The following is a 24,274-nucleotide window of genomic DNA, read 5'->3' as shown; positions in this document are numbered from 1 at the left end:
TATTGTGTTAAATAAAGTTTATATTTTTTTCATACTCGGACCACCCGAATTATAACTGGCGCAGTCGACGGCAAAGTGAGTGGAATTAAGTTGAAGACTTAAGTGAAACTAGTGAAGTAATCTTAGTGCAAATAAGAGCTTCATAGAAAAATTTAAGGGCAACGAAAGACCTTTTTAAGTGAAGTTCATAGTGAACACTTGTGTTACCGGTTAAAAAACCGCTGTTGAGTGAATATCATACAGCTTGTGCAACACAGGACGAAGGAAGGACCCAGTCACAACCTACAAACCAACCAGCCAAGACGACACCTATAACTCCAGATGAGGATTAGTACTCTTCTGTAAGTAGTAAATTTTTTTTACTTATTAACAAAAAGTGAACACAGTGATAATACTAACAAGTGTTTTAAAGTGAATATTTGAAACACTAGAAAGTGCTAAAACTTAGTGTAAACTTCGACCTCATACAAAAAAAAAAATTTTCTTTTGATTTCAACTAAGAAAATATTTTATGAACCGTGCTAAAACTTTTGACAAAAACAGAGAAATGGCACAGCAAATTAACGCTGATGAGCTGATGGAGCAAATCCGCAGCCTCACAGAAAACCAAAACGCACTAATACAACAAAGTAGTGCAATGCGCGAAAGGGCGGATGATCCGTTTTTAAATTACCGGACACCTGACCCAATAAAAAACTTAGCTACGTTCAGTGGCAATAAAAAAGAAACTCAAGCATGGCTCGAAGATACCGAAAATACGCTAGAGTTATTCGGAAGTTATACGGGAACACCGTATTATAACCAAATTATTAGAGCCGTGAAGAATAAAATAACAGGAGAAGCCAAAGAAGTATTAATTGCAGCCGGAAACCCTAAAGATTGGCAATCGATCAAGGAGGCTCTTTTAAACTCCTATGGCGACAGAAGAGATCTGACATCTCACATTCAATCGCTTTTCTACGTAAGGCAAGGAAAAAAGACTTTGAGTGAGTTCTATAATAAAGTCAAATCCATAGACACAGCGATAAAGAGTACCGCAGCTGTCATGGACGACTATAAAGACTCAACCAGAGCTATAAATAACCTAATAAGCCTAATGTCAGTAACCCGATTCATAGACGGACTAAATGACACCTTGTCCATGCACGTGAGAAGTTACCGACCCGAGTCTCTCGAGGAGGCATACAATATCACGGTGCAATATGCAAACGCGGCTTATAGAATGAAACTTGATAATAAAACACCTTGTTCGAGTTCGAAACCGAACTACCAAAACAAATCTAAGCCACCGCAAATTCACAACGCGACCAATTCACATAATGCACAAAAACCCGGTCCATCAGGGAAATTCAGACATTTAAAACCAGCTACTGACGATGACGTATCCATGAGAACAGTTAGATCAAACCAAGTGAATGCACACGAGGGAGAAGCAGAGATAGATAACGATACTAATCAATTAGATGAAACAGTTTTAGATTCAGATGACGACGACTTTTTCTTAGGAGACGAGTTAAATTTTCACATAATAGAAGGAAAAGGACTGGAAACATAATAAACAATAACTTTATACCTTATATTACGATACTTACTAGCAAGGGGGAAATGAAGTTTTTGATCGACACAGGAGCGAACAAAAATTATATTTCACCAGAGCATGTTAACCTTCGAAATTGCAAATCTGAGACTGGGATACAAGTAACAAACATACACGGAACACATAAAATCGAAAAGTCAGCCACCTTCGACATTTTCCAAATTAATAAAAAACTTAAATTTTACATCTTCAAATTTCACGAGTTCTTTGATGGCTTAATTGGTTACGAATCACTAAGAGACATCAAAGCACAGATTGATATAGCTAAAAATAAGATAAAAATCGGAAGAAAGGAGTTGACAATGCAAAAACGTTTTCCACCTCAGAATAAAATCAACTTGACCGAACAAAAATTTGAATATGTCCCAGTACAGACAGTAAAAGACGGAGACTTCTGGATACAAAACGAAATGAATTTGGGAAAAATTTCTTTATTACCTGGGCTTTACCGGAGCACAAACAGAACAGCAATAGTAGCAATACAAAATCATTCCGACATTCCGTTGGAAATTAATTTAAATGAAATTAAAATTAAAACAGACAAATTTCAGGTAATCCAAGAGCCAAATAAGCAAGAAATTAACCAAAAATATAACTTTCGGGAAGACCATCTAAACGACGAAGAAAAGAAAGCGCTAAAAACCGTCATCAATCAAAATAAAGAAATACTACACTCAGAATCTGAAAAATTGACATTTACACATAAAATTAAACATGAAATTAAGACAGCGGACAATATACCAATTTATACAAAATCCTACAAATATCCTCAGATATTTGAAGGAGAGATACAAAGACAGGTACAGAAGATGCTAAAAGACGGCATTATCAAAGAGTCGATATCACCATACACCTCTCCCGTATGGATAGTACCGAAAAAAGCCGATGCATCTGGACAAAAAAAATTTCGTTTAGTGATCGATTACCGAAAGCTCAACGAAAAAACAGTAAATGACAAATATCCGATTCCGGATATAACAGACATACTCGACAAATTGGGTAGAGCTCAATATTTTTCAACAATCGACTTAGTATCAGGATTTCACCAGATACAACTAGCCGAGGCAGATACCGAAAAAACAGCGTTTTCCGTGAATTCTGGAAAATACGAATTTACCAGAATGCCCTTCGGCCTGAAAAACGCACCTGCCACATTTCAGCGAGTAATGGATTGCATTTTGCGAGAACTAATAGGAGTGTGTTGTTTCGTCTATATGGACGACATAATCATTTTCTCTAGCTCACTGCAAGAGCATCAAAAAGACTTGATACGAGTAATGAAAAAGTTGAAAGACGCCGGTCTGAAGATACAACTGGATAAATGTGAGTTCTTCAGAAAGGAAGTCCAATTTTTAGGACACACGGTGTCAGAAGACGGAGTGAAGCCTAACGCGGATAAAATTAAAATAATTAGAGACTGGCCGATGCCAAAATGTGAAAAAGAAGTCAGACAATTTCTGGGCACGCTAGGTTACTACCGGAGGTTCATAAAAGACTTCGCGAAGGTGGTAAAACCAATGACAAAATTACTAAGAAAAGACATAGAATTCAAAATTACACCTGAAATCGACGACTGTTTTCATAAATGCAAAAAGATACTAACCATGGATCCCGTACTAACATATCCCGACTTTAGTAAGGAATTCATTTTAACAACAGACGCGAGCGACTATGCGATTGGAGCTGTTCTCTCGCAAGGGACAATAGGAAAAGATAGACCAATAGCATACGCCTCACGGACATTAAATAAAACAGAAGAAAATTACTGTACCACCGAAAAAGAATTACTGGCAATCGTGTGGGCGGTAAAGCATTTCCGACCATATCTTTACGGAAGGAAATTTAAGTTAGTTACAGACCATCAACCCCTTACATATTCCTTAACCAACACGAACAGTAAAATCGTTCGATGGAAGCTTAACCTAGGAGAGTTCGACTATGAGATTGTATACAAACCCGGCAGGCAAAATGTCGTAGCAGACGCTCTCTCGAGAATCAACATAGTTCCAGAAAATCAGACTCTAAACGCTAATTCCCTAAGAAGTATAGAAGTAGAACCATCCTCAAGTGAATGTGATGATCTAGAAACCGTTCACTCAGCAGACACGAGTGATGATTATTTCATACCCTGTACTGAAAAACCAATTAACCTTTTCAGGAATCAAATCATTTTAAAATTAGGCAACAAAGACATAACATCGTACGAACAAGTTTTTCCGAAATACCACCGGCACATAATATCAAAACATGAGTTTACAGAAAACGACATGATCAACATTTTCAAGAATTTTCTTCATGTAAAAGGAAAAAACTGCATGAGAATGCCAATTTCACTAATTCAACAGGCCCAGGAAACCTACAAAAAATATTTCTCCACTAACAGAACCTACAAGATTCTCATTTCAGAAATACTCCTAGAAGACGTAAGAATGGAAACTCAACAAGACGAAATCATCAGAGAAGTCCACAACTACGGGCATAGAGGCACGAAGGAGAACAAGCACCAAATATTAGCAAAATATTTTTTTCCACAGATCGAAAGAAAGCTCAAAATTTTCATAGGTGCCTGTGATATTTGCAAAAAAGCAAAATATGACAGGAAACCGCCAAAATTAATTAGAAAAAGCACTTTCGGCGAGACACCGTTCGATAGAGTCCACATTGACGTCTTTTTCCTGAAAGGTCAAAAGTGGCTAACTATAGTAGATTCCTTTTCCAAATTTTCAAATGCAATTCACCTTCAATCAAGAACAATAATAGATATGAAAAATGCTATAACTGAGCACATACGTCAGTTTGGAAGACCAAATACTATAGTCAGCGACCAAGAACCATCATTCAGATCAATCGACTTTATCGGATTCTTAAATGATCTAGGAATCGAAATACATTTCGCCAGCAATTTTAACGCGAACGGTACAGTTGAAAGATTCCATTCCACACTTATTGAAATATTTAGATCAACGAAACAACAATTCAACGATCTCTCTCTCAAAGAACACGTTAACGTCGCGATCGATATCTACAATAACACTTTCCATGAAGCTACTAAGGCTAAACCGCGCGATTTAATATTTAACACTTTAAATACAACAAATACTTTAGAAATAACAGAAAATTTTCTTAAACTTCAATCAAAGGTTAAAAATGAACTCGATAAACGAAGAACAAAGTACGAGGATAACAACGCACACAAACAACCACCTAAAACATTAGACCCAGGCGAAGAAAAATATATTAAAATAGCACAAAGACTAACAAAAGATAAGAATCTGTATAAAATCGTAAAAGTTAAACAAGACAATGACCTTTGAAGACAATAATGACATTAAAATCCACAAAAATCGTCTAAAATGAGTAAACACCTAAAATGTCCTTCTACTTGCAGAATAATCTCACTCAGCATGATAAACGCCACCATATATAAAGAGATAACAAACACTAATGGACTACTAGCAACGAAAATCGAGACAGTCAGAATCAAAATAGGATACAATAGGATAATACACAAAATTGATCTGGAAACACTAGAATACAACATCAATTATATCGAGAAAATAGCGAAAGCAGTAAAAATTAGTGACCATTTAGAAAACACACTCGAATCCAAAATACAACTAGCCAAAGATAAACTATACAGCCTTATGCCAAGAAGACAGAAACGAGGTTTAATCGATGCTTTAGGAACAGCAATAAAATATATTTCAGGAAATCCAGACAATAACGACTTGAATATGATTCAGCAAAATTTAGGTATATTAAACGAGCAGGAAAACAAACTCGCTAATAATCAGATGAAACAGATCACAATCAATGAAATTTTTCAGAACAAAATAAACAATATTACAGCAATTTTGAAAAAGAATTATTCGCAAAATTATTCAGAGAATTCAATTCATCACAAGGCATTAAAGCAGATTTAGAATTTATAAACCTTATTTGGAAAACAGAAGAGATAATCCAACTGATAAATGACATAGAAGACCAAGTAGAATTCTCCAAACTAAACCTTATTAACAGGAACATACTTTCATTAGAAGAAAAGGATTTTATTTTTAAAAAGCTAAAAGATCAAGATATCAAAATAAATTACACAGATGAAATTTTTCGTTTTTGCACAGCTAGTATAGGAATCAGTAGAAACCAAGTAGCCATACTTATAAAAATCCCTATACTGGACGAGAAATTCTACGATTTGCTGGAACTCCACACACTCAATATCAACGGGACCCGCATCAACACGCACATCCAACTGGTAGCGAAACACAGAAACCACTTGAAGACGAATGCATCCTTAATCTTCTTGTTCATCAAACACCAAAATGTTCAGTTACACGAGCGAAAGAACCCCCGAAAATCATAGAAATCTTAGAAGGCATCATCTTAATAGATACCAATAGCAAAATCGAAGTATCAGACTCATGTGGTAAACCCAAAGCAATAACCGAAGCAACACTAATAGAAATTGAAAACTGTACAGTGAAAATACACAATCTAACCTTCTATGGGAAGCCAGAACTAATACACAAAGACAACTATCTCATACCAATATACAGCAAAAGCTTTCAAACGAAGTCAGAAACAACCAAAGCTGAAGATAACCTTTTGACAAGGATACAAAACTTGGAAGAAGTCAGCGAAATCCAGCTATCATTACACCAAACACAGAAAGAAGCGACATTAGGAGGATTCTGCTTCCTAACACTAACATTTCTTTGTTTATCCATTTATCTCTGTAGAAGGAAGTCATATCGAACGAAACTCCAAATCGATGGGTTGCCGAAATCACCTACAACAACAAAGGCAAGTGATACAGCAACTGAGATAATAGTCACAACAACTGGAAATAAAACCGAAAGTAAAAAACCACGAGTCATCCCGATACCGAGATTTGAACTTTTGAAAAATCAACCGAGGACGCTTGATGCTTAAGGAGGGAGACGTTACGGAAAATCCATCCAGTACCCTAACTCGATATCGCGACCACACTACAAAAACAGCTGACCAGCCAATATTCATAACCGACACGCGGACAGAAGATACCACGTACACCACGGACAAATCGATGACCCAACAAACCAATCAAGCTACCAGTAACCAACCGGATGAGGAATGCTGACACAACAGGATCGACAAACAAAACCATTTGGAATGAGCCAGTTTAGCCAGTTCTAGTGAAGAAGTCGTCTTGTGCAATTGTAAATCTTTTTATTGTGTTAAATAAAGTTTATATTTTTTTCATACTCGGACCACCCGAATTATAACTTATATATATATATATATATATATATATATATATATATATATATATATATATATATATATATATATATATATATATATATATATATATATATATATATATATATATATATATATATATATATATATATATATATATATATATATATATATATATATATATATAATATTGTGGTATTCTATCAATACGTTTCTCCATTATTGAAAGAAACCAAGGAATTGTTTGTACAATACTAGTATAAAAGAATGAAATAGTGCTCCTTCCTCCTCATCCTTAAGAAAAAGAAGTGGGTTCACTATTATATGTAATAATTATATAAGTCGGCTCGTAAAAAGCCACCAACTAACATGAAGTACAAACTCTACTAGTTTTTATTCAAATTTTGAAGTTTTTGTACGATTTCGACATCGTACTCTGAACGAAAGTTTGAATTTTTATTGAATCCACCTTCACGTTTTGTAACCTTTCATTTGATCCCAAGATCAGAAATATCGGCTCTGTTAACTCTGAGGAAATTGAAGGAGATCCAATTTTGAGCATAATCGTTAATCGGAAACCGGGAAAAGGAATAGCCATAATCGGCCACTTTACCCTATAACTCCGGTACCGGAAGTCGCATACGGATGAAATTAAAGAATTCCGTATGGCACCATAAGACCTTGCATTTGAATCTAAATTAATTAAAATTGGATGAGCCGACTCTGAGAAAATCGATCACACAGACATTTGCTCAGTTCGTCGAGCTGAGTCAAATGGTATATGACATTCGCTCCTCTGGGCCTCGGTTAAAATGTCGGTTTTCACAGTGATTGCACAATCTCTCTATATGAGAAAGCAAAACCTGTTTTAATCCACCTGGTGGTGTCATGATGCCTTTCTCATATTACTCATAACATCATAATTATTACAGAGGCATTCGCAAAATAACTGTTCATTGAAGTTCGCATTTAATCTAACAAACTCGACAAATCCTGTTTACCTTGTAGTTCTGGAACCGGAAGTAGTATTCACAACAAATTAAGGAATTCCGTATGAAACTGTAAGACTTTTTCTTTGAAGTTCGTGAAATTCGGTTTGGTCATCTTAAAGAAAAGTGAGTGAGATCCTTTTTGCAGTTTTTAATCATCATTCCCAATTCTTCCGAAACGGGATTCAGATGAACGGCATAGCCGAAGTTTACCAGTAGCCAATATGACTTAAAAATTGGAACAGTTTTGAACCTAGTTAAATATATTCTTACTATCTCATGCTATATTCCGATTAAACCAATTAAACGAAATCTAACAAACGAAGCGAACCTGCATTTCTGTTACTTCTGCATATGTAAGTCAAGCTAAACAGTATGAATCAGTAGCATATAACATGTAGTTGGATTATTATAGCTAATATTACTATTATTATTATTATTATTATTTTAATTATTATTATTATTATTATTATTATTATTATTATTATTATTATTATAATTATTATTATTATTATTATTATTATTATTATTATTATTATTATTATTATTATTATTATTATTATTATTATTATTATTATCATTATTATTATTATTATTATTATTATTATTATTACTATTATTATTATTATTATTATTATTATTATTATTTTTATTGATGTCACTACACCACCGTCATGGTATTACTGCCCTACCGGCTGTGAAATTGATTTAAATTTAAATAAACTTCAATTCATTGACATTCTTTCATTTTTATTATATCAATTATTTACCCGGTTTTATCAATTATACCTCGGCTTTACATTCTTTATTTTCTCTCAGTCGCACTTTTCTTAAAATGGCTATAATTTTTTTGAACCGCAGCACCGTCTTTTTCCAATATCACACACTAGCAGACATCCACAACAGTTTTGTTTTCTTTACAGCGTGTACGAAATAAAACAAATCACGAATCGTTTAGTTTTTTGTCTTCTTCTTCCACCCTACCACCACTAACCGATGTTTTATATATTGTCATTGTACATGGCGATTTGAAAACTTTGACACTCATCGCCCTGTAACTGCGGAACCAAAGGTCAGATTCGGATATAATTTTAATAGTAGCTTTAAAGATAATATGAGCTTTAATTGAAATCAAGATTTGGGAAAATAGGTTCAAGCATCGCAGAGAAATAGATAAAAAATTTTATTTTTGGAGTTCTTCTTCACTACTTTCCGTGCTTCCGGAACAGGAAAAGGGGGGACCAGTAGTGCCAAATTAAGTTTATTCTTAAAGATGAATATGGATCAAATTCGAAAAGGTATTATTTTGTATCATGCTGAAACAACGCATTGCATCGGCGCAAATCATAATACTACTAGAGCTATATCATTCGAATGTGTATAAAATACTGTACTTCTCGATATGATGAAGAGTTGAAAAGATGAGTAAATCCGACTATTTCTTCAACGCAACGAAATTCTCGATGATATCAATGACGATGCTGACATCATACACCACAACTGAGCGGAAGAGACGTTGTCGTGAAATTTACGACAGGGATTGAAGATCTGAAGACTGATTAATAATTTTACGGAACGACAGTCAATGATCTCGTGAATTGTTGAGTGAATGATTTTAGTTAACTTTCAAACTTTAAATTAGCTCTCATAATCATTTTCTTACAGACAACCTGTTCCCTTTTTTTAAATTTTTCTAAAAATGACAGTGCTTTTTAAACTCATATCAGAAACCGTGGTAATTGCGAAAACCGCGGTAAATAAAAACCGTGTTAGTTCCGGAATTTGTGTAGAAAAAGCCGTGTATAAAACAACCGTGCGAAAAGAAACCGTGCAAAAAGAGACCTTAGTGTATATCAGAATTTATAGTCCCAGAAAGTCGATTTAAATTTTTTTTAAATGACCCTAAAACTTGTCGTTTCATGCAATTCTAAGACGTTTGACATCAAAATTTTTTTTTTCAATTTCGGAAATCTCTTGTACTTCCCCCAATGGTGATTTTTCAAGACCGAAAATTTTCAAACTTTAACCGCCGAGTAGCACCCCTTACCCATATTCGATTTAGCTCAAACTTTGCATGGGGACTTTTTTCGAGGTGCTTAAACTTCTGAACAGTAGCGCTTTACGAAATAAGAGGTGATCCCAAAATATTGGCACCCTTATATACATTAGAGCGGTAAAAAACAACGTGTTTTGTCCGTTACGTCACTTAAACATTTATATCTCCGGAACCAAAACTCACACCCATTTGATCTTCAAACTTGATCAATGGCACAATAAAAGCTTTTAATTGGACATAAGTTTGTTAAAATCGGTTCAGCCATCTCTGAGAAAATTTAGCGCGTAAAAATACAACGCGTCTGTCGGTTACGTCACTTATACAATCATATCTCCGAAACCAAAAGTCACAGCCATTTGATCTATGAATTAGATCAATTGGCCGCTAGTAACTTGCAAACGAGCGTAAGTTTGTTCAAATCGGTTCAGCCATCTCTGAGAAAATTTTGCGCGCAAAAATATTTTCGAAAAGTGCACACACAGCCATTTTCCGATCTCGTCGAACTCTGTCGAATGGCATATAACACTATGGGTCTTCGAGGCTCCGTTCGAAAGTCGGTTTTTTAGCAATTCTAATACCTTTGTATAAAGAAAGGCAAAAAATTGCGACAAGCGACGCGGACGAAGTGAGCTCGTCACTACCACATACCGTGTACGTTTTGAGTACAAGCAAAACCAAAACCGCTGGGTTACGTTTCGAATGAGTTTTGTGATATGCACGTGTTGCCAACATTTTGTGGAACCATTTTGCTAATAGACGATTCCACTTGCATGAGACCCAGTAATGTCATTTCTAATGATCCACTTTGCAATAATATTTTAACGTTGTATGGAAATTTTATTATCACTGCCTTCACACTTCGATTTAAAATGACATCAATTGGTAATGATGATAACAGTTCGGCTGAAAAGTTCGTATCGTTTAATAGAAACACACAATTGCGGTTCAATGCATAGGACGCTGGTCTTACAAGCCAGTTGTCGTATGTTCGAGTCCTGACCTGGAAGGATTCTTAGTGTCAGTAGGATCCATAGTACTAGCCATGAAATGATTATGTACACTAAGAATCGGCTACGAAGACTGTTGAAACAAATTTTGCCCGACATTAAATATCACTATTCGCAAAATCAATAATAATGAGATGGGAATATGGGCGAAATATCAACCTGTTCAATATCACTATAGTGATGTTTTATCAACTCACACATAGTACTGAAATAAAAACCATTCAAAATTATTCTCACAATCATCATCCATCAAACGGTTTTCACTTAACATGATAATATTCAGTGAGGTACTACACAGCTACAGCCAAACCTTCATTTACGAACCTTTTATATGTCTGTATGTACGCTTACACACTCATATATGTGTATATATTTATACATATAAATGCTCGCTTTTACTTCACCAATATTTATATGTATTAAGAAATACAAATACTTGCACTTATGCGCACGTATATTAATACACATATACATATATGGAGGTTTGGGTGCAGTAATATTTTCATACTTGCAGTAATTATCATCAATTGGAATGATAATAATAACATAACCAATGCTGTTGTTTCAAGACTATTACACTATTTACTTGAATTTCATACACAGAAGTAACAGGGTTTTCACTTTTCTGGCGTACCCTACAAATACAGCGAACATAAACAAGCGTTGAAACGAAGCGTATGCCAGGTGCTCGAGTCAAGTTTAATCGTGCACTCTTGACACTTCTATCAGGCCCGTACCCAGAATTGCGTTTCGGGAGAGGCCCAAAACAAACAATTTTACCGATGATTGCTTGTGTATCTAATTCTCGGTACGCTTTCAATAACTTTGTAGATTCTGAAGTATCAGTTATGGGTTGCCTAATCTTCAAGTTTTAATCATTTTGGTTTTGGTACCTCGCGGGTACCGATTTGTGCAGAAGTGCACATGCCTGTTTTGATTATTTTACGTTTCGCATTCAGCTCATCAGTGCATTAGCAGATTATGTTGACTGCTAATGCCACCTCGCGGATCAACATAATCCGCTAAGCAGACGTAAAGTTATTGCTATTTACAATGCACTTATTTAAACCGAAGTGCTATGTCTATCCTGACGTCCCGGGCGAAAACGAATTTACGACTTTATGGCCGCAAACATATTTTAGTCATTTTGGTTTTGGTACCTCGTGGGTACCGATTTGTGCAAAAGTGTACATGACTGTTTTGATTATTTGCGAAACGTAAAATAATCAAAACAGTCATGTGCACTACTGCACAAATCGGTACCCACGAGGTACCAAAACCAAAATGACTAAAATATGTTTGCGGCCATGAAGTCGTAAATTCGTTTTCGCCTGGGACGTCAGGATAGACATAGCACTTCAGTGTAAATAAGTGCATTGTAAATAGCAATGACTTTACGTCTGCTTAGGGATTATGTTGATCCGCGAGGTGGCATTAGCAGTCAACATAATTTGCTAATGCACTGATGAGCTGAATGCAAAACGTAAAATAATCAAAATTCAAGTTTTAAGTTGTTATTATTCTTTATTAGAAATCGATACAGTGTAAATTTTATGCAAAAATATAAAGTTGAGGCACAAATTGAGTTTCATTGGATTCCTGGACGATTTTGACTTTCAGTTTAGTTTAGTTTAGTTTAGTTTTCAATTACACTGGTACTGGAAAAAAATCAGTGTGGAAAAGAGAAGTTTTTGTTACAAAACGCTTTTTTAAAAAAAGGTTAGTGAACATAATCACCTGCCTCCAAAAATCAAAAACAATCCTATCATCAAAATCAAAAACAATCAATTGATTTTCTCCTAATCGAACGAATGATGGAATGAGATGAATGGGGAACTAGAAATTTGGTAATCATAGCCATGGTAGCTATGCTTTTATGTATTGGCGCATTGTTTTTTACTTTATGTGAGATCATTTCGCAACGATTTAGATCGTTCTAATAATGACACAAAAAGTACAACAAAATCTCCATCAGTATAGTCAAACATGCTTCCGAAATGCACTCTGGTTCGCCCGAATAAGCATGTTTTAGTAGGCTATTTTTCCAATCTGCAGAATGTTCCCCAAACAATGACGTGTGTGCTCAGTAGTAATCATTGCAGCATTTCTAACTTCGCGTACATTCACTATCGAATCATTCAGTTCTATTTTAAACAGTTTCGAAACTATCTGATGAAATCGCTTCGTATGATTTTTCGTTGCGAACATAATCAGTAGTGGAGTTTCATGAAACCATTATTTCACGGTGTAATGTTTGCCCCCAAAAACATGTTTTGTCGTGAATACGACTTACTTTACTATGGGGTGCCTTTTCAAAATTAGCCATATGGAAGAATGGGCAGAACTTAATCGTGAATATCTCGACTTGTATTGATGGTAGCAACATAATTCTTTCACCATTTCATCAAAAATATGATCAGAAATTTGGGATAATATTTTGAACAGTGTGCGATAACCATAAACAAGTCAAAAATTAAGTTTTCTCAAAATTTCAAAATAATGTGGAAAACTCTTTACTTTTGCTTGGGTTTTTCGCGCAAGGACGACGATTTTGAGGTAGTCAGGCACATATCTTCAACTGAATGCGTATAAAAGGGGAACCGTGGTGAAAATCGATCATTTCTTTTCGTGCGTTCGATGGGAGCAGACGTCGCACAGTGGTTCGAATCAATAAAAACGTGGACAAAAATCAGTAGCTGCCAAACCGTTCTTTTAATGCATATAGTTGCTTTGAAGAAATTATTTACAAATATATACCGCGTAATTTGATCATATCACTAATTGTTCATGGCCTACTTTTACAAAAAATGTAACCATAACTTTTTTATCTGAAGAGATAGAAATTTTTTTTCTTCTACAAAGTTTTAGAACTATTAAAAATAATTAACTTTGTCAAATATACCAAAAGTCTAAGTCGCACCGTTTCGGATATACAAAGCATTTTTATGGCAACCCCCTTAAAATCAGTTTTTTATTCATAAATTGTTTCGAGTTATTTTGTTATGCATACTTTGTTTGGAATAATTTTAGAATTTATAAAATCGCATATTTTTGTTGAAGATAGTGCATAGGTTTGTTCTTTCTTGGCAAAGTTATGCAACATTTTACCTTTTTTTTACCTAGGATAAAACCTTGCACCGAAGCGAAATATGCAACTTTATGCAGCTGATTTTTACAAAATTTGTAGGAAAAGATGTGCCCAATATCATAAAAAAAAATCTAAGTGGAACTCGGTGGAACTTTTTTTTTAGGTCTTTTCAAAGTTAGTTTTAATTACTGAATTATGGCAACCCCCTTAAAACTAGTTTTCTAGTCATAACTTGTTTCGTGTTATTTTTTTATGCATACTTCGTTTGGAATAATTGTAGAAAATATAGAATTTCATAATTTTGTAGAAGCTTAGTTTATTCTTTTCTGGAAAATTTATGCATAATTTTACCTTTTTTACCTAGGAAACCTTGTGCCGAAGCGAAATATGCAAATTAATGCAGCCAACTTTAATAATACTTATAGGAGAACATGTACCTTATCCAATTTATTTTCCAATGAGTATATCTTGAGTACTCTTCGTGTGACTCATTTTCACTATGGTCATGCTGAATCCATGAATGATTAAGAAACAGAGGGCGCACAGTGGTCCAAAACTAGAAAAAGACGGTCACAAGTCTGTACAGACTTTCACTGATTTTTAAGAGCTAATGTGTCTTCGAAGAAATTTTACAAAATTATATAACGCTTCTTTTGAAAGTAGCACCTTAATTTTTGTTATGCACCGATTTCGAAAAAAAAAAATAATTTGTTTAAATTTGTTTTTGACGAAAATTTTTTTTCTATCTCATTTCAAAGAAAAAAACATTTCAAGTATTTTTGCTGAAGATATGAATAATGTATAAAAAATATTTTTTGAGATATTCGCTTTATTTTAAAAACAGCTTATTTTTGGATTTACCTACGTAGAATTTATCTCTATTACCTAAGTATCTACTACAAAGTTAGCATTTAAATGAGTAACTTTTCCCAACACTTTTCACAACCTAATCAATCAACTAGGTAGTTAATGTTACCTAATAAATCATTACAATATGTCACTTAGTCGCATTGCATTCGATCAATCAGTATCAGTCACGCTATCGTCCGAGTTTTCCGTATCGCTAATTTCTTGTTTTGTTGTAAGTTCTAGCATATCAATTGCTTCCAGTGACAATTTCTTTCCAGTTTTGATAGGTTAGTAATAAATATTCGAAATCAGTGGGTCAGACGCTACTAGGAGTCTACAAAAAACATCTGTCATCGACTGGCACCATTAAGAAGGTGACAAGCGATTATAAATACACTCTCCTACTCAATGCTTGATCGGAGAAATAGGTATAAAGCGAGAGGACTAGTGTTTGATGAACAGAGAAGATGTTTGGATGTGAGATATCGGTCGGGTGAGACGGCCAGGATGTAGACCATGTTCGATGTACGTTGCTATTGTGTCTGTTTCGAGTTTTGCAGTGGCTAAAACAAGATCAGAGTGGCGAAATGGTAGCGCGTATGCACGGAATGCATAAGAACGCAGGTTCGAGTCCTGTCTCTGAGCGTATCTTTTTCCAAAAAATTCATCTTTTCTGTTAGTTTTTCTTTCACTTGGCTTCTCCAATATATATTTCCGCTCAGTCATTGCAAAAACTGAACATAGTCATGGCGGCTTTACGTCAAACTAAAAATTAATAAATCGTTAAAAACAATTGCGGTTTGATTTTCCGTAACAATCTGCTTCTGGTAGGAAAGGGCAGACAATCAATACAACCTTCATAGGGGTCTGTCGCTGACGATGTCTAGCCAGCGACTGGCACCATTAAGAAGGTGACAAGCGATTATAAATACACTCTCCTACTCAATGCTTGATCGGAGAAATAGGTATAAAGCGAGAGGACTAGTGTTTGATGAACAGAGAAGATGTTTGGATGTGAGATATCGGTCGGGTGAGACGGCCAGGATGTAGACCATGTTCGATGTACGTTGCTATTGTGTCTGTTTCGAGTTTTGCAGTGGCTAAAACAAGATCAGAGTGGCGAAATGGTAGCGCGTATGCACGGAATGCATAAGAACTCAGGTTCGAGTCCTGTCTCTGAGCGTATCTTTTTCCAAAAAATTCATCTTTTCTGTTAGTTTTTCTTTCACTTGGCTTCTCCAATATATATTTCCGCTCAGTCATTGCAAAAACTGATCTGTCATCGTTTTTTCACGGCTGTTTTTCCTCGTGCCCAAGATTGGATTTTTTTATTTGTTTATTAATTTTTAACTTTTTTCATTCAATAAACTATAAAGGTTGTTTTATGGAATGGCTTATTTGAAACCTAAGAAAAAACCGTACATTCATGCCTTGGACGAATTTTCGTATCTTTGTTATATTTTACAGGCTGTTGAAAAAAGGCTTTGTGTGAAATACCCCATGGATTATTACTATACATGCTATGCACGTATGCAAATATATGAAAGATATTTCTATCCTATTTCCGACTACCAGTCTGGACGCGCGTAAACACGCATAAACAAGTTCATGCTTGCACGCGCAACTTAAGCAAATTGTTGCGATTTTTATTTTGTTATTTTTTACAATTGACAATATTAGAATAAATCTAAGTGAAACTAGATGCAATTTTAAGCCTTTTCAAATTTAGTTTTAATTATTGAAAATCCGAAAAATTATCAAAACTTCAACACAACCCCTAAATTGAAACTAACCCCTAAATGAGGATTCAACACATATTTAAAAAATGGAAAAATGTTTTCTAGACAAAATATGATAAAGTATTGTTAAAGTACAAACCTTTACGAAGAGATTTCATGTTTAAACGTGTAAATAAATTGAGTTATCGCGAAGCAACACGATTTTTAAGACGAGATGTTGATCGGGCGACGCTCACTGCAAAAGTGAGTTACAGAAATAGCAGACGCGTGACGCCCTCTGTTTCTTAACCATTCATGGTTTCAGCATAACCATAGTGAAAATGAGTCACACGAAGAGTACTCAAGATATACTCATTGGAAAATAAATTGGATAAGGTACATGTTCTCCTATAAGCATTATAAAAGTCTGCTGCATTAAGTTGCATATTTCGCTTCGGCACAAGGTTTCCTAGGTGAAAAAGGTAAAATTATGCAAAAATTTTCCAGAAAAGAATAAACTTATGCATTGGCTTCTACAAAATTATGAAATTCTATATTTTCTACAATTATTCCAAACGAAGTATGCATAAAAAATAACACGAAACAAGTTATGACTAGAAAACTAGTTTTAAGGGGGTTGCCATAATTCAGTAATTAAAACTAACTTTGAAAAGACCTAAAAAAAAAGTTCCACCGAGTTCCACTTAGATTTTTTTTTATGATATTGGGCACATCTTTTCCTACAAATTTTGTAAAAATCAGCTGCATAAAGTTGCATATTTCGCTTCGGTGCAAGGTTTTATCCTAGGTAAAAAAAAGGTAAAATGTTGCATAACTTTGCCAAGAAAGAACAAACCTATGCACTATCTTCAACAAAAATATGCGATTTTATAAATTCTAAAATTATTCCAAACAAAGTATGCATAACAAAATAACTCGAAACAATTTATGAATAAAAAACTGATTTTAAGGGGGTTGCCATAAAAATGCTTTGTATATCCGAAACGGTGCGACTTAGACTTTTGGTATATTTGACAAAGTTAATTATTTTTAATAGTTCTAAAACTTTGTAGAAGAAAAAAAATTTCTATCTCTTCAGATAAAAAAGTTATGGTTACATTTTATTGTCAAAGTAGGCCATGAACAATTAATGATATGATCAAATTACGCGGTATATATTTGTAAATAATTTCTTCAAAGCAACTATATGCATTAAAAGAACGGTTTGGCAGCTACTGATTTTTGTCCACGTTTTTATTGATTCGAACCACTGTGCGTCGTGGGAGTTAAACCTTCAACTAGCAGCGACGGAGAGAACGCCTTCTGCGTGGTTAAAACCTCAAACGCTCAGGTAGCAACTTTCATTCGCTTGCTGGGCTTCAAGGCGAGCAGACTGCCATCGCGAGAGTTAAACCATCAACCAGCAGCGACGGAGAGAGCGCCTTCTGCGTGGTTAAAAGCACAAACGCGGTAGCAACTTTCATTCGCTTGCTGGCCTTCAAGGCGAGCAGACTGCCATCGCGAGAGTTAAACCATCAACCAGCAGCGACGGAGAGAGCGCCTTTTGCGTGGTTAAAACCTCAAACGCTCAGGTAGCAACTTTCATTCGCTTGCTGGCCTTCAAGGCGAGCAGACTGCCATCGCGAGAGTTAAACCAGCAGCGACGAAGAGAGCGCCTTCTGCGTGGTTAAAAGCTCAAACGCTCAGGTAGCAACTTTCATTCGCTTGCTGGGCTTCAAGGCGAGCAGACTGCCATCGCGAGAGTTAAACCATCAGCGACGGAGAGAGCACCTGCCATCATTTGGTTTTCGGTAGTCATAACGAGAAGTTCAATTTTCAGATTTTAGTTCCGCAATATAGGTTTAGAATTCAGAGCCTGCGTGCTGAAACTGGATTCTGGAACTGTATTCCGGAACTAATTTGAGTTTTGAAATTGCAATTCTAGAATTGAAACTGGATTCTGAGTCTGTTATTGGTTCTAAATTTAGTTCTTGAACTCAGGATCCAGTTCTTTATTCCAGACTTCTTCTATTCGGTTCTTTTTAGAACCATAATAATACTCCTAAAGAATTATGCGGAAATTTACTTTACTGTACTCTATAAAACCCATTCTGGTAGTCATGGCGAAAAATCGTCTTCATGTTTTAAAGCTTAGTTCTGGAATATGGGTTTAGAATTCAGAGTCTGCGTGCTGAACTAACTCAAATCGTCACCATTTTTTTATTATAAAGAACTATACTGCTTATTTCATAGTATTTAAGTGCGTTTCAGAATTTTTAATGTAACTAATCTGTAATTTAATCTAGGCGCATCGTTTAAATTTCTAGTAATGAAAGAGGGGAAAGTTGCACAATTCAAACAATCGATGAACTACCAATTCGAATTCGGAAGCATAAATAAAGTGTGTCATATTCGTATTCACGTCATCCAGTTATGTCTCTGACATTACACACCCGTACTTTTTTTGAGAGAACGATTATCTAGTTTTATTAATAAAAAATTATGTGTATAATATATGTATGAGTAAATAAGAGGTGTTCGAACAATCAATAAAATTGGCTGATTTCGGGCCCTCTTTCTGAGTACATGCCTGACTTCTGTAACTCAGATTCAGACGAAAAATAGAACTAGACCATGGGATTGAAAATACCTGCTGAAATTAAATGAAGATCATCTATTCTATTGTCTATTCAAAACTCTAGAATTAACACAATCAATTTGATTACAGGATAACTTCCGACATTTTAACATCATCAAGATCTAATAAAAATCACTGCACGGCTGATAATCATGGGAATGATAATTCACAATCGTGTGTGCGTTTATGAAAGATTAGAATAGTGATTATGGAGATATATGATTTTTTGATAATTCTACATCATCGATCAGTGGTGATAATGCTGTGCCATTAACATTCCTGATTCATGAAACTGCAGAACGAACAAGAGTATTCAAGCTTATTATTATGCATTTTTCAGGCTCAACAAAATTGGGAAAAATCCCAATATTATGGCGCACAAAGAGGAATCCGAATCAACCAATGCAGAAACTAATCAAATCAGTGCTGTGGTAAATGCGTTAGCGGTTGAAGCAGAGCATAATTTGAATAACCTTAGGTAAGATAGAGAATGTGTTATAACTGCTATAAGAATAACATTTCTCTTTTCTTGGATTGTTCCTTTTAAATCAAATTTGTTTGCTATACATATATTTCAGTGACGAAAGCGGAAGTTTAAAGAAAGTTCATTCTGATTTAAGTTTGACAGAGTTAAATCAAAGTTTACGTATGAGCTTACCAAGACCAAAAAGTGGTGAATTTAGAGCTCTGTTCGGAGGTACCAGTCCCTAGGAGCGTAACAACTCTCTCTCTCTGGAATTGATTATTACTCAGCTATGAGAAACAAGTGAGATATTATGAATAAAATTATTTAAATAACTCAGCAGTGTATCATTATTTTTGTCGCTAAATAATTTATTGTTTCTGCGGTATGCCTGCAGCTATTTGCGAATTGCAGTAATAAATAATGTAACGAAAAATGTCAATGGTCTTAAACGGGCATTGTTTACAGAATGTGCATTTCTATGGAATCAAGATGAGTCGTTTGATCAAAAATTTTCGAAATCCCTGACATTCATATTTCGTAGTCATTTAATCGATAAAATTTACACCTTTTATCTACTGAACATATTGTATATTTGAGTGCTTCGTTGCGGGCAATAAAAAGATTGTATGCTTATCGTATACCCAGAATTTATTCTTCAAACGAGTCTAAGTCTTTCGATATCGATTGAGGTATCTTTAAGAATCTGTAATATATCGAAATTCGTTGAGAAAACTCGCGAAAAATTAGTCAATGATATATGTGTGGTTAGCCAGTAACTGCATTTATCATGATACTGTAAGTAAAATTATGGCAACGACGATATAACATGTAAAAAAATCAAGTTGAACCAAATATTGTTTATTTATAACGCAAATTATTCGTATTTTTGTATTTTCATAGATACATTTAGGAAAGTGTCATAACATATTTGGTAAATTGTTGTATCTGAAACATACAGCAATGTGTAATCAAATACAAATTCTACAATTGTTTTGTATACCGACTGAACTAAAAATAAAATGATAAAATTAAACAATTTTTTTAGAATCAGCTCGTTTTTTTCCTATTTGAATTAGAAAACTTGAAATACACAAGAATATTCAAAATAAAGCATTTTATGAAGATCATAATAACTTATCGTATTCGTCAACTTATAAAGCTTGAGTTTATATTTATGAATGGACAAATTTGAATCACTCGTATTGTCCATGGAAACCACCATGTGTCCACAACAAGTATCAAACTCAGCATTTACATCCCTCGCTTATGAGCCGAATGAACAGTACAAAGCTCATGCTAAAGATTTTTATCTGTAACAAAGAATTAACGATTCCACTATAGGCGAGAAAATATATTACATGAACATTTCGATTATAAATTGAATGATTAAATTGACCGTTTTAAACAAAAGACCAATATCTACCCATTCTTGTACAGGGTAAATTGTTTGACATAATTGGAAAAATTGCCGATTTTTCATGGGTTAACTTTTATCCGCACTGACGAACCACCCATGAAGCATCAATCATAGTAACCCATGAGTCAGCAAACAACATTTGACAGCTGTATCAGTCGAATTCTAAACGTGATGGCAAAAAAAGTGAAAAAAAAATCCGTTCACAAGTGTGCGCATCCAAAGAACTTCACCCTGCGCGTCGAAAACGGTAATGACATAGCGAAAGCGGCTGGATAAGATGGTCAACTAGATTTTCCCGACGAATCGCGACGTGGCACTGGTGATGGAGGGCGAGACCCTTCTGAGCTCCGAGTTGAAGTTCGTTTCAGACATCAAGTTCCCTAACAAGGTGCTGCTGAATCCGCTCAACGTCCCCCAGCTGCGTTCCATTGAGAATTTCTGGGCCAACCTGAAGGGTAAGATCTACAAAAAATGATGAATCGACCGTACAGAAATTTTGCAATAATTATGCCCGACGTTTCGACCACTGGTTATGTTCTTTTTTCAAGGGAAACTGTAGGTTTATTGGATTATGAAACATATTACGAAATCATTAAAAATGTACGAAATGTATTAACTTACTATCTTATCCCTCCTCGTCTATAAATCGTATGCCCACGAATGGTTGTTTACATAGTAAAAAAGCTTCTTTCGTCACTGTTCTAATATATATATAAAAACACATATGTGCGATCACCAAAACCTGTTGATTTTAAAATCATCTACATATTTTAATTAAAATGATTTCTTACGTTGCAATAATAATGTCTGTTTTAAACATTAGCCTGTTTTACCTGAATTCGGTAAACTTATTTGCGTGACTGAGCTTGAGCGAGAATGGTGAGATGATAATTTATCATTCTGTTGTGCTTTTTTTGGTTTTCATGTATTGAACTGATGATTTGACTGTTGTACGTTGGTGTAGTGGTTGGTGGTGATTTTTTTGCGAATTTTATTTATCAAGCGGTTTATGAGTTGTTTTGACGGAGGTATTGTAATGTTGTGTGTCTTTGTTGGTATATTGTCTTAGTTGTATCAAGCATTACAAGTGGATTACAGGTTTGCTTGCCAGAGGTCGTCGCTTTCATTTCCGTCGCTGAAATATCTAATCTATGTATGTATTTGTTGGTCTATTGTCTCAGTTGTATCAAGCATTATAGGTGGATTACATGTTTGCTTGCGAGAGGTCGTCGCTTTCACTTCCGTCGCTAAAATATCTAAGCTTCGGATACGCCACATTGATAGATATACGAAGAATAATAATATACGAAGAATAATAATATACGAAGAATTAATATCGAAGACACACAATCACAAGCAGTACGATTCACAACCATTCTAATGAAGAAACATATACCGTAATCGTCTCGATCGTGTAGTGGGATCTACTGGGTGGCAGTGGTTGGGATTGTGCCGGTGCAGTGGTTCTGCTTCTTCGGTAACGACACTCGTTGCATCTTTATGCAGAAGGTTCTCTCTGGGCATTTTTTTAAGATCAGCAAAGAGCCAGTAGTCACTGGGGGATAAATCTGGCGAGTGTGGGGGGTGAGGAAGCAGATCAAAGCCCAATTCGTTCAATTTCGCCATTGTTTTCATCGACTTGTGGCAGGGTGCATTGCAGCAATCGCGGCACCCACTTGGAAAAAACCTTTTTAATGCTCAATTTTTCATGAAGGATAGTAAATACACTTCCATATTATATCTGTGTCATCTCAGCAATCTCACGGAGCTTCACTTTACGATCTTTTATTATAATTTTTGTCACTTTCCACATCGGTTTCACATTTTCCAGTGTAACGGCTTCCACAGGTCTACCCGAGCGTTCAGCGTCATTTGTGTCGGTACGACCACGTTTAAACTTGGCGAACCACCGACAAATCGTTGCTTTTGATGGACAAGAGTCCGGATAACATTTTTCAATCCATTTTTTTTACTTGCACGGTGTTTTTACCCATTAAAAAACAATGTTTTATCAAAACACGAAACTCGGTTTTTTTCCATATTTTTAAATAAACTACAAAACGACTTTACTCGAACCTCGATAACTCAGCTGTTTCTAGTCGGATCGACTTAAAATTTTGTCCCGTTTCAAGCAAATGTTAGTACTCTAGAAAGACGTGGTTACTGGTTTACTACGAGCGCCATCTCTGCTTTAGTCTCGGGACTTATTGATCCATGTGTTATATATCTATATATATAAAATAATAGCGAAAAAAGTGTGTGTTGCTAATGTTCTCTGGTATGCGTGGGTTGATCTTAAAATGATTTTTTTTGTTCGAAAGGTGACCTTAATGCGGAGGTTTTAGGCTATAGTACATAAGGAAAATCCTTCGGGAAAGTAGAGAAAAACTAGAAAATTGGTTTGTTTAGAATTGGAAATTTTCACTCAATGCATGCTAGATCTCCGATGATTGTTTGGCGCGTATCGAGTTATGCAATGCTGCTGCCCGCTGGAGAGCAAAATATGAATACTAGATTATTAATAAAACCGTTTGACGCCAAACGAGCTGATATGTGCAAAACTTTCACTGAGGCTACTTGATTCACGTGTTTCTTTATTTCGAATCACATGTTCAATTAAGTAAGAGCGCCAAATGAACAGCATACAGCTTTCCATTTTCCGATATATAAATTTTGGTTCAATACCGTGAAGTCATGTTATAAAACGACTATAAGAAAAGAAAATGATTAACGTTTTTTTGTGATTCGTTCTTTTCCTAAAATTACAGAAATGAGAATTGTATCTTCTTGATAGATATAATTATTGCTTTCACAATGCACTGAGACAACAGGATCAGCACACCTCAGCTGCCACTTCAAATTAAGACCGTTAACTCAAACACCAAAACTGTTCGGCTCTCTACTTTTTGGAACGATTTCATTCGAATTACAAGGATGTTTCCTGTTTGTTTTCGGTTTAAATTTTTCATACGCATTACCCGTGCTATACCTTTGAAGGATCTTCTGGACGGGATTTTGTGTAATTTTCTCTCGAAATAACCTCCAAATTTCGTCAATTGCTTCAAATTGCAAGTTTGGTTATTTATTTGAGTCCAAACGTCTTCAATTGGCCCAAACGCGATTCGAATTATATCAACCCAGAGTATTCCGAAATTTCAAATTATTTGCATTTGAGTAACTATGAACAGTTTCGTCCAATGTACTCGAA

The 24,274-nt window shown here is 35.2% G+C and overlaps 1 protein-coding gene across 3 annotated transcripts in view; it reads left to right on the top strand.

Moving 5' to 3' along the window:
• The window catches only part of LOC131427598 (potassium/sodium hyperpolarization-activated cyclic nucleotide-gated channel 2), a 1,904,453-nt gene extending 1,884,472 nt beyond the window's left edge, over positions 1 to 19,981 (top strand). For all 3 annotated transcript variants that reach the window (XM_058590944.1, XM_058590943.1, XM_058590945.1), the window contains 2 exons: positions 19,524 to 19,661; positions 19,762 to 19,981. In XM_058590944.1, the coding sequence (XP_058446927.1) occupies positions 19,524 to 19,661; positions 19,762 to 19,894 (271 nt within the window). In that variant the 3' untranslated portion in view covers positions 19,895 to 19,981. The remainder of the gene's footprint in view (positions 1 to 19,523; positions 19,662 to 19,761) is intronic.
• Positions 19,982 to 24,274: the final 4,293 nt, after the last annotated feature.

The sequence above is a fragment of the Malaya genurostris genome, chromosome 2 (genome assembly GCF_030247185.1).
Source record: "Malaya genurostris strain Urasoe2022 chromosome 2, Malgen_1.1, whole genome shotgun sequence".
In the NCBI taxonomy this organism is placed as follows: domain Eukaryota; kingdom Metazoa; phylum Arthropoda; class Insecta; order Diptera; family Culicidae; genus Malaya; species Malaya genurostris.
The sequence above is the reverse complement of the archived record's forward strand: the minus strand, read 5'-3'. Positions and strand labels throughout refer to the sequence as shown.